The 15076-nt window shown below is 49.8% G+C and overlaps 1 protein-coding gene across 1 annotated transcript in view; it reads right to left on the minus strand.

Moving 5' to 3' along the window:
- The window catches only part of SMG6 (SMG6 nonsense mediated mRNA decay factor), a 169308-nt gene that overhangs the window by 141716 nt on the left and 12516 nt on the right, over window positions 1-15076 (minus strand). Inside the window, exons 5-8 of the mRNA XM_065418202.1 lie at window positions 14754-14860; window positions 13224-13302; window positions 11505-11615; window positions 9309-9521 (exon numbers count right to left, since the gene is read on the minus strand). Coding sequence (XP_065274274.1) covers window positions 9309-9521; window positions 11505-11615; window positions 13224-13302; window positions 14754-14860 — 510 coding nt within the window. The remainder of the gene's footprint in view (window positions 1-9308; window positions 9522-11504; window positions 11616-13223; window positions 13303-14753; window positions 14861-15076) is intronic.

The following is a 15076-nucleotide window of genomic DNA, read 5'->3' on the forward strand; positions in this document are numbered from 1 at the left end:
AATCAGAAGGGATAATTGCGTTCATCTCATCTGAACTTCTGAATAACCCAGGCCAGAGAACCTCACCCCGGTTCCCGCATCCAGCCCATAACTTGTGGTAGAGCTAGAGCGGAGCTTTCAGAAAGAGACATCCAAGTGATGGAGAATCCACCACAACCCCTGCTGAGCTGTTCCAATGGTTAATTACAGTCACTGTTAAAAATGTGCACCTTATCTCCAGCTTGAATTTTTCTAGCTTCAAGCAGTTGGATCTTGTTATGCCTTTGCTAGATTAAAAAGTCCTTTAGAGTCAGACATCTTCTCCCTGTGTCATGCTTACAGACTGTGACCAAGTCAACATTTAGCCTTCTTTACAATAAGCTCAATAGATTGACCTGCTTGTTTGTGAGCTCTGTGCTGAACCTGCACTTCTTAGAACGATGAACCATTGCTCTGTGGTGCTGTTCCACTGGTGACCCAATTTCTAACTGGGAGAAAACAAAGATGATGAATACTTAGTCCTGCCTTGAGTGCAGGGGACTGGACTAGAACCCCTCTTGAGGTCCCCTCCAGTCCTACGAGTCTATGACTCTAGGATATTTCCAAGGAAAGCCAATCAAGTGAAGGGGCTGATGAGCCATTTCCAGGGGGTGGCTGCCAGCGTCCCCCCTCCTAAGTTATACCCCACTTGTTATGTGTCACAAAGAAGGAAGGGGAGAAAAGCCCAGGAGACAGGACTCTCTCTCATTCCTGCAATAGGATAAGAACCTCTCCAGAAAATAACAACATTGTGACATATAATTCTGATAATGTCAGGAGAGGTCAAGCTGAGAGGCTCACCTCTTCCTTGGAGGTGAACCTGGCCAGGTAGCAGCACAGTAGTGGTGTGGTGTGGAGGGGATTCAATTCAAAGGCTGATGCCTCTGTGAAACCCAGGAGCATGCACTAGAATATGTGTCATCTGAGATTCAAACAAGCTGTCAGGACGAAGTCTCTGGAAAACCAGGTTTCAGTCTGTTCTATCTGCTGAAAAGGTCTGAAACAGGACTATGTTAACGCAAACTGGATACCTATGAGAGCACGCCAGCAGGATCTACATGGGGCAGTTAGAGCGCAATACATTACAAATCACACTCCTCTAGAGTGCTTTGCAAGCACCATGTAGACAAGCTCTTAGACCAACGACAAAAACCATAAGGAGGATTGTTGAGCCTACAAGCACCTGCCTCATTCTGGGAAATCTACCAAACACTCTCCTGACACTCCACTTAGACCCTTTCCCAGCACTGCCAATTACTACCATTGCTAGGCCTAAACCGCAAACTCCCTCCTTCCATCCTCAGCAATGCCCCACTCCAGAGCCCAGATCAGCACATTCACTTCGGAAGGATGGATTCGTGTAGCAGCAGGAGGTGGCTGGTTAGAACGAGGAGGGGGCTTTGGCCACACACAAATCCCTGGCTACTCAGCAATGATGGGAAAGAAATGAAGACAGAGTGAGTCATAGGGAAAGGGGCTTTCAGGAAGACAGCACTTGCTTGTAAATCTAGCAAGCTCGTTAGAACCTTCTCTACTCGTCCAAGCCTTTCTGAGCACGGGGGATGTAAGCACCCTTCCGAGGCACCATAATGTTCCAGATACCCACTAGCATCAGATGTCCATAGCTGGAAGGAAAGCACGTCACACAATCTCTCCCCGTCAAGCTGTGTTAGTCCCTACCTTGGTCCTCACATTTAAAAAAAAACACATTCACCAACATGGTCTGAAAAATCGATACCAACTTCTGGAAATTCTTACTGGTAACTAAGCCCATACTTTCTGGGTAATGACAAAAGGTCAAGTGAGTTGGAAAGCAACATGTGGGTTCCACTTGACATGCACGCACAGGATCTATTGGTAATCGGGCCTGGTGAGCTGTAACAGGTCTCAGCAGCACATTGGGGAAGGCCCATGGAAGAGCTCAAGAGCCCAGAGCTGGGGAAACGGCATTGATTCTTGGGGATCTCTAGTGCCGCTGAGACAGGAGAGGAGGGCTCTACAAATATTTTCAAACAAAAAGCATAACTAAAAAAGGGAGTTCCGTGCAAGCCTGGGAGGGTGTGTAACTGGCAAGCTAGAGGGAGCAGAAGCCAGTGCTAGCTGCATGGCTTATGTCACGTCTCAAGCCCAGAGAGGCTAGGAATGTGGTTTTAGTGTTTAACCAGCCTCAACTGCAGCCTGGCACACTCTGCTTCCTCCCGAGAGAAGGCCTCTCTCTGTTAGAGGAAAGAAACCAAGATCACAGCTCGAAACAAAACGGCTCGAGTAAAAATAAAGCCCAGGGTGGTTTGGTGACCGAGGTCACGTTAGGAGGCGGAGAGTTTGCAGGCTGGGGGATGCACTCAGAGGTGCTCACACTGCCAACCAAGAGAAAAATTACAGTGGGGAGACAGAGAAGAGAACTAACTCAAGTCCAGCAAGTAACAGGTTGAGAAGCCCCTTCACACGCCACCTGCACTAGGCCTGCTCCCCAGCTCTTGACACATAGTTTGTAAACCGTTTCCTAAACACAAAGGAAAAAACCCCAGACCTTGACCTGACCTCCACAAGTGAGTAACCAAAACCCAACAGCTTCCTGCAAGCCTGTGGGGGTGGAGACAGGACTCTGCTTGGGGTGGGAGAGGAGAGAAATCAGGAAGCAGGTCTCTAGTGAGGGCGAGAATTCAAGGGACTTGCCAGGGCATAGCGGGGAGGGGAGAGGAAAAGCTTTGGGAAGCTGGCCTTTGGCCGCCTGCTAGCACCTAGCATCCTCTCCCCAGAAATCTCTTCTCTTCCCTTCCTCATGGGAGCAGCACTTCTGGAGCATAATGCAACAAAGCCGTTGATACAATTCAAGGTAATGCAGTAAGGAGGACAGGGAGCAATTACTTTTATTTTCCTGCCAAAGCAGAACACAATGCACGGGCGACAGCAGGGCTCCCAAGTCCGACATTAGGGAGCTCATTATCCATCTAGCAATACTTGGACAACCAGCCCAGCCAGGAGTCACCCTGGCTGGAAACATCCATAGCCAACGTGCAAAGGAGACAGATTTCCTGCACCACCAGAGGCTCCCTTCTCACTCCAATGTTCTAGTGCCTGCTACAAGGCCCTGAGCTCAGCAGGCCCTGGTGCTGAGCTGTGGGGAGTATGAGCCAGCACTGGCTCATGCGCTGTCAAAGAACCAGGAGCCCCCCACCCTGGAGGACAAACATTCCACCTCTCTGGAGCACCTCAGTGTACAGCATGAAGACGAGGGTCCATGCCTGTCAGGCTCTTAGATAAGTGCCTGGGGCTTGGCTGGATTAACTGGTGACCTGCCCACCACTCACAGTGATTTTGGGTAGAGATGGAGCACACGGCGGCGGGTGAACATCCTATAAGGATTAAAAGGCATTAGTCCTGAGCTAACGGTTTCTGGGGCATTCACTCAAGTGGTGAGTGCAGCCCTGTCGGTTTCCCAGCGCATACATACTGGGTGCCCTCTAACCTTTCATAGAGCTGTGCTCCAAGAGAACAGTAGGCGGAGAATGCACAGAGCCTGCTGCATCAAAGCGTTTGTGCCTCAATTCCCAATTGCACTGTTTACACTGGAAATAGAAGCCATGTCTGCCTCAAGTTACTCTCCAGATCTCAGCTCCCCGAACAAAAGGGTCACTCTTTGCCTAGGCTCCCTACCCGACCCCAGGAGGCAGTAAAACAAGGATCCTTGCACTTCTGCCAGCAGGTATTATTCTTCCCCAGGCAGGCTCTTGTAAAACCAGAGCAGGCTGACTCTCATCATAGCCCTGCACGGAACAGGAAAATGTATGAATAGCTTGAAGCCTAAGCTAGATGCCAGGGCGTTCTCAGTGGCCCAGACTCTCTCCAACGTCCTATGGAAGCAGCATTAGAAAGCTGGGAAGATTGTGCTTATGGCGTCGTTAATTCTCAGTCACGTCATTCTGCTCCTGAGAGTGCCCGCCTCTACTACTTCTGCACAGTCGCAGTATAGCCCCCTCCTTTAACTCCTGTCTTTGTGCTGACCCCAAAACCCTGGGCCACCCAGCTAGCTCCATTTTGAACTCGGCTGTCTGGGCTGCCCTCCTCCTGCCACCCCAAAGCTCAGCCTACTTTACTTTCCCCTCTGTCCAAAACACCGTGATTTAACAATTCTCTTTAGCGGCTTGGGAACCTCAGGCCTCCCCTTTAACTGTTCTTTAGCCTCTGGGAACTGTGCAGGTGGTACAGTCACACTAGCATGAGCACTATGACTGAGGAGACAAGTTCCCGTTAGTCTGACGAAGTGTCAGAAAAGATGCGTTTTCCTACTGGAGCTCTCCCCCTGCGAAGGGGCAGATATAGGATTTTAATAACACGCCATTTCAACTTTTGTCTGTCGCTTATTTCTAATTATATGTAGAGGAAAAGAGCTACAGGAAACGCTGCAGATGTAACAGCAGCTCCCTTCACACACGACTTCACTAGGCAAGGGAGTACTTCTCTGTGGTATAGCTGTAAGTGCAAAGATGTATTCTTTGCTACTACGGTGCCAGGCACCTCAGAAACACACAATGCTCCCAGAGAGCACGGCAATCCCAGTGTGAGCGTGGATTGGATGGGTGGGATTGATACACAGGCGAGAGCAGCTGAGTCACGCTGGGTGAGAGTGAAACAGAGTGATCCAGGACAGAGGAATACTGCAAAGCTATTCAGCTAGGCTGAGAGGAGATTTTATTCTACATCTCTATGAAATTTCATCACCAGCCACAGAAGCCCAGACTCGGAACAGACTTTAGGCTGGAATTAAACAGATGAGGAAACCAGCCATTCCCCTGCCACCCCAGTCAGCACAGTCACCCAAGTGACCCAGCACCCATAAGGAACAAGCACATGGAGAAGAAACAGCAAATAGAACCCAGGGAAAACGGATGTGAAACACAGAGGGGCTGACTGGGAAAGTGACCTTGCTCTCTGCTGAGGGCATCTGCCCTACGATGAAAGCAGCATGCAGCCCAGGCAACCTACAGGACTCATCAGTGCTCCTGGACAGACAGAGTCACAGGAAGTGCCTCCTCCCACCTTTGATTACTATTATGGTTACAGGGATGCATCTGGTGTCTAGACACCATGGTGATGGGATGATTAGACAAGCAGTGGGTAGAAGAGAATCATTCAGAAAGGAAGAGCTGGTGAATGAGGGAAGATGAAAATGGTCAAAGATGTCCTGACAAAAACAGAAACAACTTGTACCCAGCCATGAAGAGAGCCATAGAGAGACAAGCATGGTCTGGCAAGCTCCATGAGCCAGAAGAACCCAGACCGGGGGGGGGAGGGGGGGTGCAGGGACAACCCATCTGATCTCAACTGCCTTGCAAGGACAAAGAGGTGACCTTCCATTTTCATAAAGCACCACTTCCAGCTTCAGACCAGCATTTCCCTGATCACCTAACAACGAGCAGATTTTCCAATCAAGCACAGTACAAGGGATACTTGGGGAAAGGTCGGGGGCTAGAAGGGCCCAGAGCCCATCTCCAGCCAATTGTAGGTGACTGTGAGGGCACTGCACAGAGAGATATCGCCTACTGATCTGACACTCGGCGCAGTTCATGCTCCGTCAGCTACCCTCGCCACCTCACCCAGCTCTGTCACACACCCTTCCCACTCTCACCACTAGCACTCACACCCACCACAGTCATTTAGAGAATTAACAGCAAAATCAAGGACATTATGCACAACGAGCTATGCTAATGCAGTGTTAAGACTGAGACATTAATCACCAAAAATGAAGATCTTCCATAGGTATTTCCAACGTGCCCATTACCTTAGTATCTTGGCACTGAACAGAAAGGTCAGAACCCCACTACATTTCGTCTGTAAGAAGGCATCTGCTCTCCTCTTTCCTTTATGCAGCTGCTGGTGGCATTCTATTGCTTGTTTGCAGAAACTAGGCTGATTTGTTCTTTCAGTTGCTGCTACTGAGGAGGAAGGCTTGTGCGAAGAGCTGCTTGCAATGAGCTTTGAACTGCAGTTCTACTAGTCCCACTGTAACTGCAGCTTTGCCCCATTGCATTGATGTGCTACTGCAAAAGGGCCTGTCATTACAAGGGCCCACAATACTGGCAAGGGACACATTAGTCAAGAAATAACTAGTATTGTTCGGGGACAGAAAAGTCTTGTGGCTAGAGCACAGGACTGGGAATCAGGAGACCTGGATTCTGGTCTTAGCTTTGCCACAGGCTCTCTGTATGGCCTAAACTTTCCATAGCGGTACGATACTGTCCTACCCCAGAAAGGGTATAGAAGGGTTAATTCATTACTGGTTGTAAAGCACTCAGACCTCCACAGAGGAGGACAAGGTATTATTTAATTATTACAACGCCTCTCTGCTCTAACCTTAGTTGCACCTATGGAGCATGTTGCATGACGATGTGAGGAACAGTCTACTGCGATGCATAACCAAAAGGCAAGGCCACTGTGGGAACCTTAACTCTGCACTTCCTGACAGGGGTGATTAAAATCTCTGACTCTGAGTAACATTAACACTTTCTCAAGGAATTGAGAGAACTTGGACGGTTTGCTCCACTGGCTCACAGTGTGCTCACCAAGCTGCACCCTCTAAGTATCCCATTTCAAACCTAGATACAGGCACAAGGCAATTGCAGCCAGTGGCAGCCAGGAAGCAGGGACCCAGCTCTTGGACTCACTTTGCACTACTCAGCTGTAAAAAACCTAAAAAACAATGGAGCTGGTCATTGGCTCAGACACTTTCTTGCTTCCCTGCGTAGGAACATGCACATGGCAATCCAACCATCAGGAGGCCAGTGCACCAGCCCAGCACAGGCTAGAGTGTCAATGCTACACATTTCCAAGAGACTTCAGTGCAGCTGGAGAAAGACAGACAAGGAGAGCTAAGCCCCAAAAGACAGCAGCATTATAACCCAGGACCGGCATTAGCCCTCTGTGACATAGCCCAAGGCAACAGGATGCCCTCAGCATGCAGGCTCCAGGCCAACAGAGAAAGGGGCCAGAGCCAGGATACCTAGAGGAAGAGGGTTGCATTTGCTGAGCTCTGCTGCCCCCTGGAAGATGTGATGTGGTAAACAGTGGCAGAAGAAACCGCACCAAACCTAGCCGTTTTTACAGCGCTACAGGCAAATTACAGGACTGCACTTCAATCTTCTTGGTGATAATGATAATCAGCCTAGTAATTTGTCCTTCTCCAGCCTTTTTCATCTCACGGTCTCAGCCAAAGGGCTTTACTAACCCGATGGCCAGTCCCCCCGAGGCTGGTGTCATTATCCCCATTCTACAGAATGGGAAAAGAAGGCACAGAGAGGGAAGTGACTGGCCCAAGGCACGCACGGAGGGAGTGCGAAGCTGAGCAGAGTCCCCTGCTCAATAACATACAGAACACACGTCAGTGCTAGCATGCGTTTCCTGTCCAGAGAACAAACACTCAGTATGTGGCCTCTCTGCTGAGCACGCCAACCAGGGTCCAACAGTGGTGGCTTTATGATGCAGACAACAGGATCCCAGGGAACAGACTCAGGATAACCATTTTCAGTCACCACTGCCTTGACTGGATTTGAAGTAGCACCTAGATGAGAAATCTCTTCCCCAATTCCCTGGGCCTTATATAATATAACAGCTATTTTACAGTATTACACTCAATCCTTGAGTGAGGGGACTTTCCCCTCTCCCTCGCCTGCTCTTGTCCAGAAATTAAATACCACTTCCCCAGATTGGGAGCATGTGGTGAAGTAGGTGCCTCATGTACGCATAGTCCCAGCACACCAGAGTCAGGACAGAGGAGAGAGCACTGCTTAGCTCCAACCTTGCCTAGTGCTAAAGCTGGTGGGGAAGGCAACACAGGAGACAACGAAACAGTTTAGATTAGTCTATAAAAGAACATCCAAAATCCTGGCACATGTTCCCCTAGGACAGCAGTTGTCTCCCCGCCCCTCCAGTGAACTTGTGTTCCTGCTTCATGTGATCAAGGGCTGATGTTCTCTTAGGTCAGCATTGACTCTCCTCTGTGCTTGGCACAACCTCATTAGGAGGAGAAACAGCACCACATAGTGGCAAGACAGAGCACTCCTCAACCCCCTTGTAGTCACTATGCTAGCGGAAAGAGCCGGGGCATAGGGAAAACACGAATGAGGATGACAACAGAGGAAAGAATGAAGGAGTAAAAATAGAAGAACTTCATGCACTGATCCTGGTGTAAGATGTTCTTGCCTTCTTAGCTCTCCTCACTTTCCCTTCTGTATCTCTGGCAGCAACAGAGAACACAGGCCGGTGGGAAAAGCCATTCCCAGGCCTTATGTTTCAAGCACATGCATCAATCCAAGTCTAAGAAGAAAAACAGGCCCCCAATCTGTGCTGACATTGCCAGCGAGCTGCATTTCAGAAGGGGCGTAGCAACGCCATAAGCAGAACGAGGCTACAGTATGCTTAGTGCAGCTGAAGACAACAAACCAGTTCTAACAACGAAACGATCTTTGTGGAGGTCTTGGCCCTGCCCTGTGTGAAGAGCATGTCTCCCACCCCTAGTCAGGTATCCCCTTGCAGCTGTCTCCGGAGAGGCTGCTCAGAGCTCTTATGCAAGGTCTCCTGCATGCAAGATATGCCAAGAACATGTCTGCATTCCTAGAGAAAGACAAAGCTCCAAGCAGGTGTCCTCCTAACAACTGGCTTGTTCAGCTTACAAATTCATGGGCCATATCTGACTCACAGAGTTCGTTCAGACTCACCCTTGCTAGGGACAGAGATGGGACCTGTGAGAGATGCCTTTGGTTTAGTCTTTCCCTTGCAAGAGGAAAGGAAAGTATCTGGCTTCCAGCACAATAAACAACACACATTCTACACCTACAATAGAAGTTAAATCTCTGCCTTTCACCCTCCCTGAGCACGACTCCGACCAGGTGGCTCTAGGGAAAAATGTCCCATTTCCAGGAAAAGTCCCAAAGGCTGGAGGATCACCAGCAATCCACAGCTCCTAACTGCCGACCTCCCCATTTCCCATCTCTTTGTGTCACCTAAATTAAAGCCCCTCAGTGGAATCTTTTTGCTGCCTCTTCCATCTGTCTCTTTACAATTCCACGAACAGCAACATGACCACGTTACCAAAGAATAGGTGATAACAACATGCCTTAAACACAAGAAGCACAAGGTCACCAGCTCCTTAGCCTGACCCGGGCACTGCTGGCATAGGAGAAGCCAAAACACTGGAATATTTAGCAACAAGAAAGCAAACTAGATGCAGTGTCATTCAATTGCATTCCAAACATATGACACCAAAGACAACAGCAGTATTCCACAGAACTCACATCACTGGGGCTGAGGTTCCCAAGCCCGTTGTCCTGCTCAGACTCCCTGCCGGATTCATGGCCATGGGAGCAGCGGGGGTGGGAGGGATGAATCCAGATCTCCAGCCGAGTGGCGTCGTCTCCAACTTGTCGGAATGTGGACTTCTTGCCCTTCCCCCATCGGCTGGGGCTCAGTTCCAGCACCTGATGCTGCTTTTGTTCCATCTGCTCAGCCTGTGCAGACAAGACACAGAGATTCAGAAACCTCTGGGATCATGGCTCAGGAAAAGTAAGTTGTCATTTCATTTACCGGGAAAAGAATCTGTCAGAAGCCAGCAGTTCCCCCAGCTTGCAAAGCACAGCAGCTCGCTGCCTGCTCTATTGTTTGGCTGCTGGTGTTTAGTAACCTCAGCACTGGTGAAAGATGCTAGATTGAGTGCCCAGGAGTTTGAAAGACTTTATCTAGCCACCAAACACCTACGCAGCACGAGCAGTGCACTGCCAACCTGTCACACCTCTGATCTGGAGCGTCCACCTCTCAGGAGAGGAGAGGAGGGGAGCTCAGTCTCCATGGCCCACCTGAACTCTTGACTTATTTGATAAACCCACGGACTAGCACGCCAAGTAGTATGGTGGTGATTGAAATGAGGTGGATCCCTGTCTCACTAGGAACTGGAGCAACTTTCAGTCATTGCTTAGCTAAGATGCCCTTTAACCAGTCGCCCAGAGATGAAAAAGCTCCAGAGCTTATCAGGGATCTCTTGAACCACTCACCGCTCTTTGGAAAGAAACAGGAAAAGAAGCTTCACTTTGGCAGCTGAGTCTCCTTTCCACCCTTTGCAAGAGCCAAATCCATACCCAAGAGCCATTTGCCAAACCCCCCCCCCCCCCCCAATCATAAGAACACAAGAACGGCCAGACTGGGTCAGAGCAAAGGTCCATCCAGCCCAGTATCCTGTCTTCCGACAGTGGCCAGTGCCAGGTGCCCCAGAGGGAATGAACAGAACAGGCAATCATCAAGTGATCCATCCCGTCGCTCATTCCCAGCTTCTGGCAAACAGAGGCTAGGGACACCATTCCTGCCCATCCAGGCTAACAGCCATTGATGGACCTATCCTCCATGAACTTATCTAGTTCTTTTTTGAACTTTGTTATGGTCTTGGCCTTCACAACATCCTCTGGCAAGGAGTTCCACAGGTTGACTGTGCATGTGTGAAGAAATACTTCCTTTTATTTGTTTTAAACCTGCTGCCTATTAATTTAATTTGGTGACCCCTAGTTCTTGTGTTATGAGAAGTAGTAAGCAACACTTTCTTATCTACTTTCTCTAAACCAGTCATGATTTTATAGACCTCAATCATATCTCCCCTTAGCTGTCTCTTTTCCAAGCTGAAAAGTCCCAGTCTTATTAATCTCTTCTCATACAGAAGCAGTTCCATACCCCTAATCATTTTTGTTGCCTTTTTCTGAACCTTTTCCAATATATATTTTTTGAGATGGGGGCCACCACATCTGCACACAGTATTCAAGATGTGGGCGTACCATGGGTTTATATAGAGGCAACATGATATTTTCTGTCCTATTATCTATCCCTTTCTTAATTATTCCCAGCATTCTGTTTGCTTTTTTGACTGCCGCTGCACAGTGAGTGGATGTTTCCAGAGAACTATCCACAATGACTCCAAGATCTCTTTCTTGAGTGGTAACAGCTAATTTAGATCCCATCATTTTATACGTATAGTTAGGATTATGCTTTCCAATGTGCATTACTTTGCATTTATCAACATTAAATTTAATCTGCCATTTTGTTGCCCAGTCACCCAGTTTTGAGAGATCCCTTTGGAGCTCTTCACAGTCTGCCTGGGTCTTAACTATCTTTAGTAATTTTGTATCATCTGCAAATTTTCCCACCTCTCTGTTTACCCCTTTTTCCAGATCATTTATGAATATGTTGAATAGGACTGGTCCCAGAACAGACCCCTGGGGGACACCACTATTTACCTCTCTCCATTCTGAGAGCTGACCATTTATACCTACACTTTGTTTCCTGTCTTTTAACCAGTTACCAATCCATGAAAGCACCTTCAGCATGTCCCAGGGCTAGAGCAATACACCCCTAGCACTCGTCAGGAAGAACCTGCAGGACATGGCAGGAGGCACCATCAAGGAGGGAGCAGCAGCACCTGCAGCATCAGGCAGCCCCACACCAAGACTCACCTTGCGTTTTGTCTCTTCAAACAGGCTCATGAGGCTCTCCTTGGCTGTGAGGATGGGGTTGCTGGCAGCCAGGCTGCGCATGTAATAGTACACAGCATCCAGCTTCCTCCTCTGCAGAAACACAACCAGAGACACATCCCACGTCACTCTGGAGCCGTATGAGCCCAACCCCAGGCCACTCGTCACCCTGTACCTTCTGGCACACCCACAAGTGCAGATTGTCATTCACAGCTAAAAACAGAGCAGCCATATCCTGCTTCCAAAGCACATCCCAGATGCCATGCGGCCTTGGACTATCCCCAGGAGAACACATTTACCTGCAGCCACCAGCACCAAGTCCAAGCCTCCATGCACCTTGGGGAGTGCAGGTAAAACATCAGACCAAAGGCCACAGGCCCAGTGAACCTGGCACTGAAATGGGCCAGTTTAGTTGGTGACTGTAGAGAGTATCGACAAAGTCCCAACCTCACACTGTCCATCACACTGCAAGTCTGTCTGTCTATGGGATTTGCTTTCCCCCCATTCCCATTGTATCTAAGCACCTCACAATCCTCTTCACATCCCTGTGAGGTAAGGAAATGCTCTTCTACCCATCTTACAAACCAAGGCCCAGAGAGACTAAAGGACTTGCCCAGGGTCACACAGAAACTCTGAGGTGGTGCTGGGAGCTGAACCCAAGACTCCAAGCCCCAGGCTAATGCCATAACTACTGGACTATCCTTCCAGTCAGCATCTCCTCTGCTGCAGCGGGGACCAGGGCTATTTGTGCGGGTCATTACCAAAAGGCTTTGTACCCGCCAAGACCCACTCGGGATTTAGAGTTTCTCCTGAAAATTGACAGCCACACAGACACCCACAGCACAGAACTCAGTGGCTCCGCACGCTGCTCCGAGTCAGGGTGATCCATCAGCAGTTGTCAGGGAAACACATCTCTGAACCCTGCTCTGGGTGACAGAGGAAGCAATTTTCAGCTATTCTGTTTTAACATGGCATCTTTCAGAGCTCATGCATTTCAGCAGATGTTTGGTCACTGATCCCTCCACTCTGGCCTGACACTTCCACTGGTTGCCATCAAATACACCCTTTCCAAAAGCCTCCCTCTTCCCAGAAGGATTAACAAGCCAGACAGCAGAACCACCTCGCTGGCAAAACCTACCCCAACTGCAGCCCTAAAAACCTGCCTGCTAACGTCCCCAATGAACACGCTGCCCTGTGTCTTTCCCCAGCCCACAGCCAGCTGGTTCAGGACAGGACTGTTTAGAATGTGAGCTCACTAGGACAGGGACTGGGTCCTCAGGGGTGGGATCAGGCAGGACAAAGGGTAGCCTGCCAGCCACTTTCACACACTAAACTCTAGCAGACCCTTGCAGGGTACAGAAATGTGGCACATGTGGCTAGAAAGGTTCCTTTGGTTAGAACTATGGGCACCAAATTCAGACTTACACTATAAACTCTCAAAACACAGCATGCAACTGAGCTGTAACTACCCCAGGCCCAAGAGCTGCAGACAGGCCAAGGACTAGAGCTCCTGCTGCCCATATCTGACTACATGTCCCTTTTACCTACGGTGCCCTCATCATTCATAGCACGGCCCCATCATTTGGTGACAAGCATGCTACAGGCGCTCCCCCACACACAGCCACCTCCCCAGGAAGGACATCCTCTATCGCCCAAGAGGCCACACCGCATCTGGTCCCACATGCACAGAGAGGCTCTTACCGTGTAGATAGCCAGCAAAGCCAACTGATTGTATGGACGGCCATTTTTGGGGGCAATGTGCTGAGCCTTCAGATACCAACTGAGTGGAGAGAGAGACACAGCAGGTGACTGGCAAGACACTGCAGAGAACCAGACCATTAACAACAACACAGAGAATCCTTCCCTTCATTTGGGGCCCCTTTCATCACCGGCACATCCAAGGAGGGCAGGCTCTCTGCCCAAGTGGCAAGGGCCTGTGAGCGCATGCGCAGCCAGCACATCTGCTACAGCCCTGTTAAGTCCCTTTGAGAGTTGTAATCTCCAGACGGGCACACGATGGAGAGGGACCAGCAGACGAAGTGTCGTGTGACTGCCTGCTGCAGATGAGGACAAGGAATGCTCCTCGCTCACTCTGAAGATGATGAGGGAAGTATCTCCCGGGGCACCCAGCAGGAATCATAGAATATCAGGGTTGGAAGGGACGTCAGGAGGTCATCTAGCCCAACCCCCTGCTCAAAGAAGGACCAATCCCCAGATAGATTTTTGCCCCAGATCCCTAAATGCCCCCCTCAAGGATTGAACTCACAACCCTGGGTTTAGCAGGCCAATGCTCAAACCACTGAGCTATCCCTGGAGGGAACCAGGTAAGGCTACCCAGTGGAAGCTGAAAAGGACTCTGCTGGCTGGGACCACGTGTTTTGCATTGTTTTGAATCCTTTTGTGATGGTAAAGCTACCCCGGAGGAAAGGACCTGATTGGAATGGTAGTTTGCCCTTTATTTTACATTCCTTAGTGGATGTATCTGCACATCAGTGTACACCAGTCTATTCCACATGCCTCTGTCCCAGGGACAGGGCTGGTCAGATGGGGGTGAGCCTCCTATTCCCCTCCCTCACCCCACACAGAAGAGTTCCACAAGAACACCAGGCAGAAGGTTTCCAAAAAAGTCAGAAAGCTGCAGTGGCTAAGCTAATTCCCCTGCTCTGCACATTGTCCCTTACAGAAAAGCCCTGCTATGCTTTAGGGCTCTGTTCTCTTTGCTCCTCACGACCAATGCCACATTATCTGCCCTACATGCTGGGCTTTGCCTTGCATACAGCCCTGATCAGAAGAGGGCATTTATCACAGGCAAAAATAGAGTGACAAGAGCCAACAGGTGCCACCAAGTCGTGCTGCAGCCAGAACACATGGATGTGAGAACCTCCACTGGTGAGAAGCAGTCAGCAGGAGTTCAGCAGAAAACAAGCCAGCCACACTGTCAGACCCAACAGTCTGCACCGCCATCACTTCAGAGACCAGCACAGCACAGCTTCCACATAAACACTCCCTGACAGGGGGCAGAATCCATCAGCCAAACAAGCGTGCTTCTTAGGTGGCAGATTAGTCCGTCCAACATCCCCTGCATCCTTTCATCTTGTTGGACAGTAATCAAATGGGAAGCATGGAAGGTCTGCATTGGCCACAGGCATAACTGGGTGTGAAATGAGGGGATGCCCTTGTAGCTAGGTACGGTAATAGCTCTGCTTAGGGCTGAGGGGGAGGGTACATTACCTGCGTGCTTTCCCATAGTTTGCTGTGTCGTTCGCTTGCTCCCTGTACCGGCAAATGTCCCCTTGGCAAATCATACACCTCTGGGCACTGATCAGCGCGTACTTCACCTTGAAAAGAAACGTTCAATCCATGCTATGCAAACTCTGCGGCCATTGCTCATCTGGAGGCGTGCAGCACGCAAGGACTCCACGCGCCGCCAGGGAGACGGGGGTTGCTGTTTAGCTGGAGTTTGTGACGAACTGGGACTGTTCTTAATGTGGTCTCTGAATGCTGAGTGGGGAGTGTTGGTTGGGAAGGCAGGGGAGTGTGGCTAGGATGGTCTG

This window comes from Emys orbicularis, chromosome 17 (assembly GCF_028017835.1).
Source record: "Emys orbicularis isolate rEmyOrb1 chromosome 17, rEmyOrb1.hap1, whole genome shotgun sequence".
Lineage (NCBI taxonomy): Eukaryota > Metazoa > Chordata > Testudines > Emydidae > Emys > Emys orbicularis.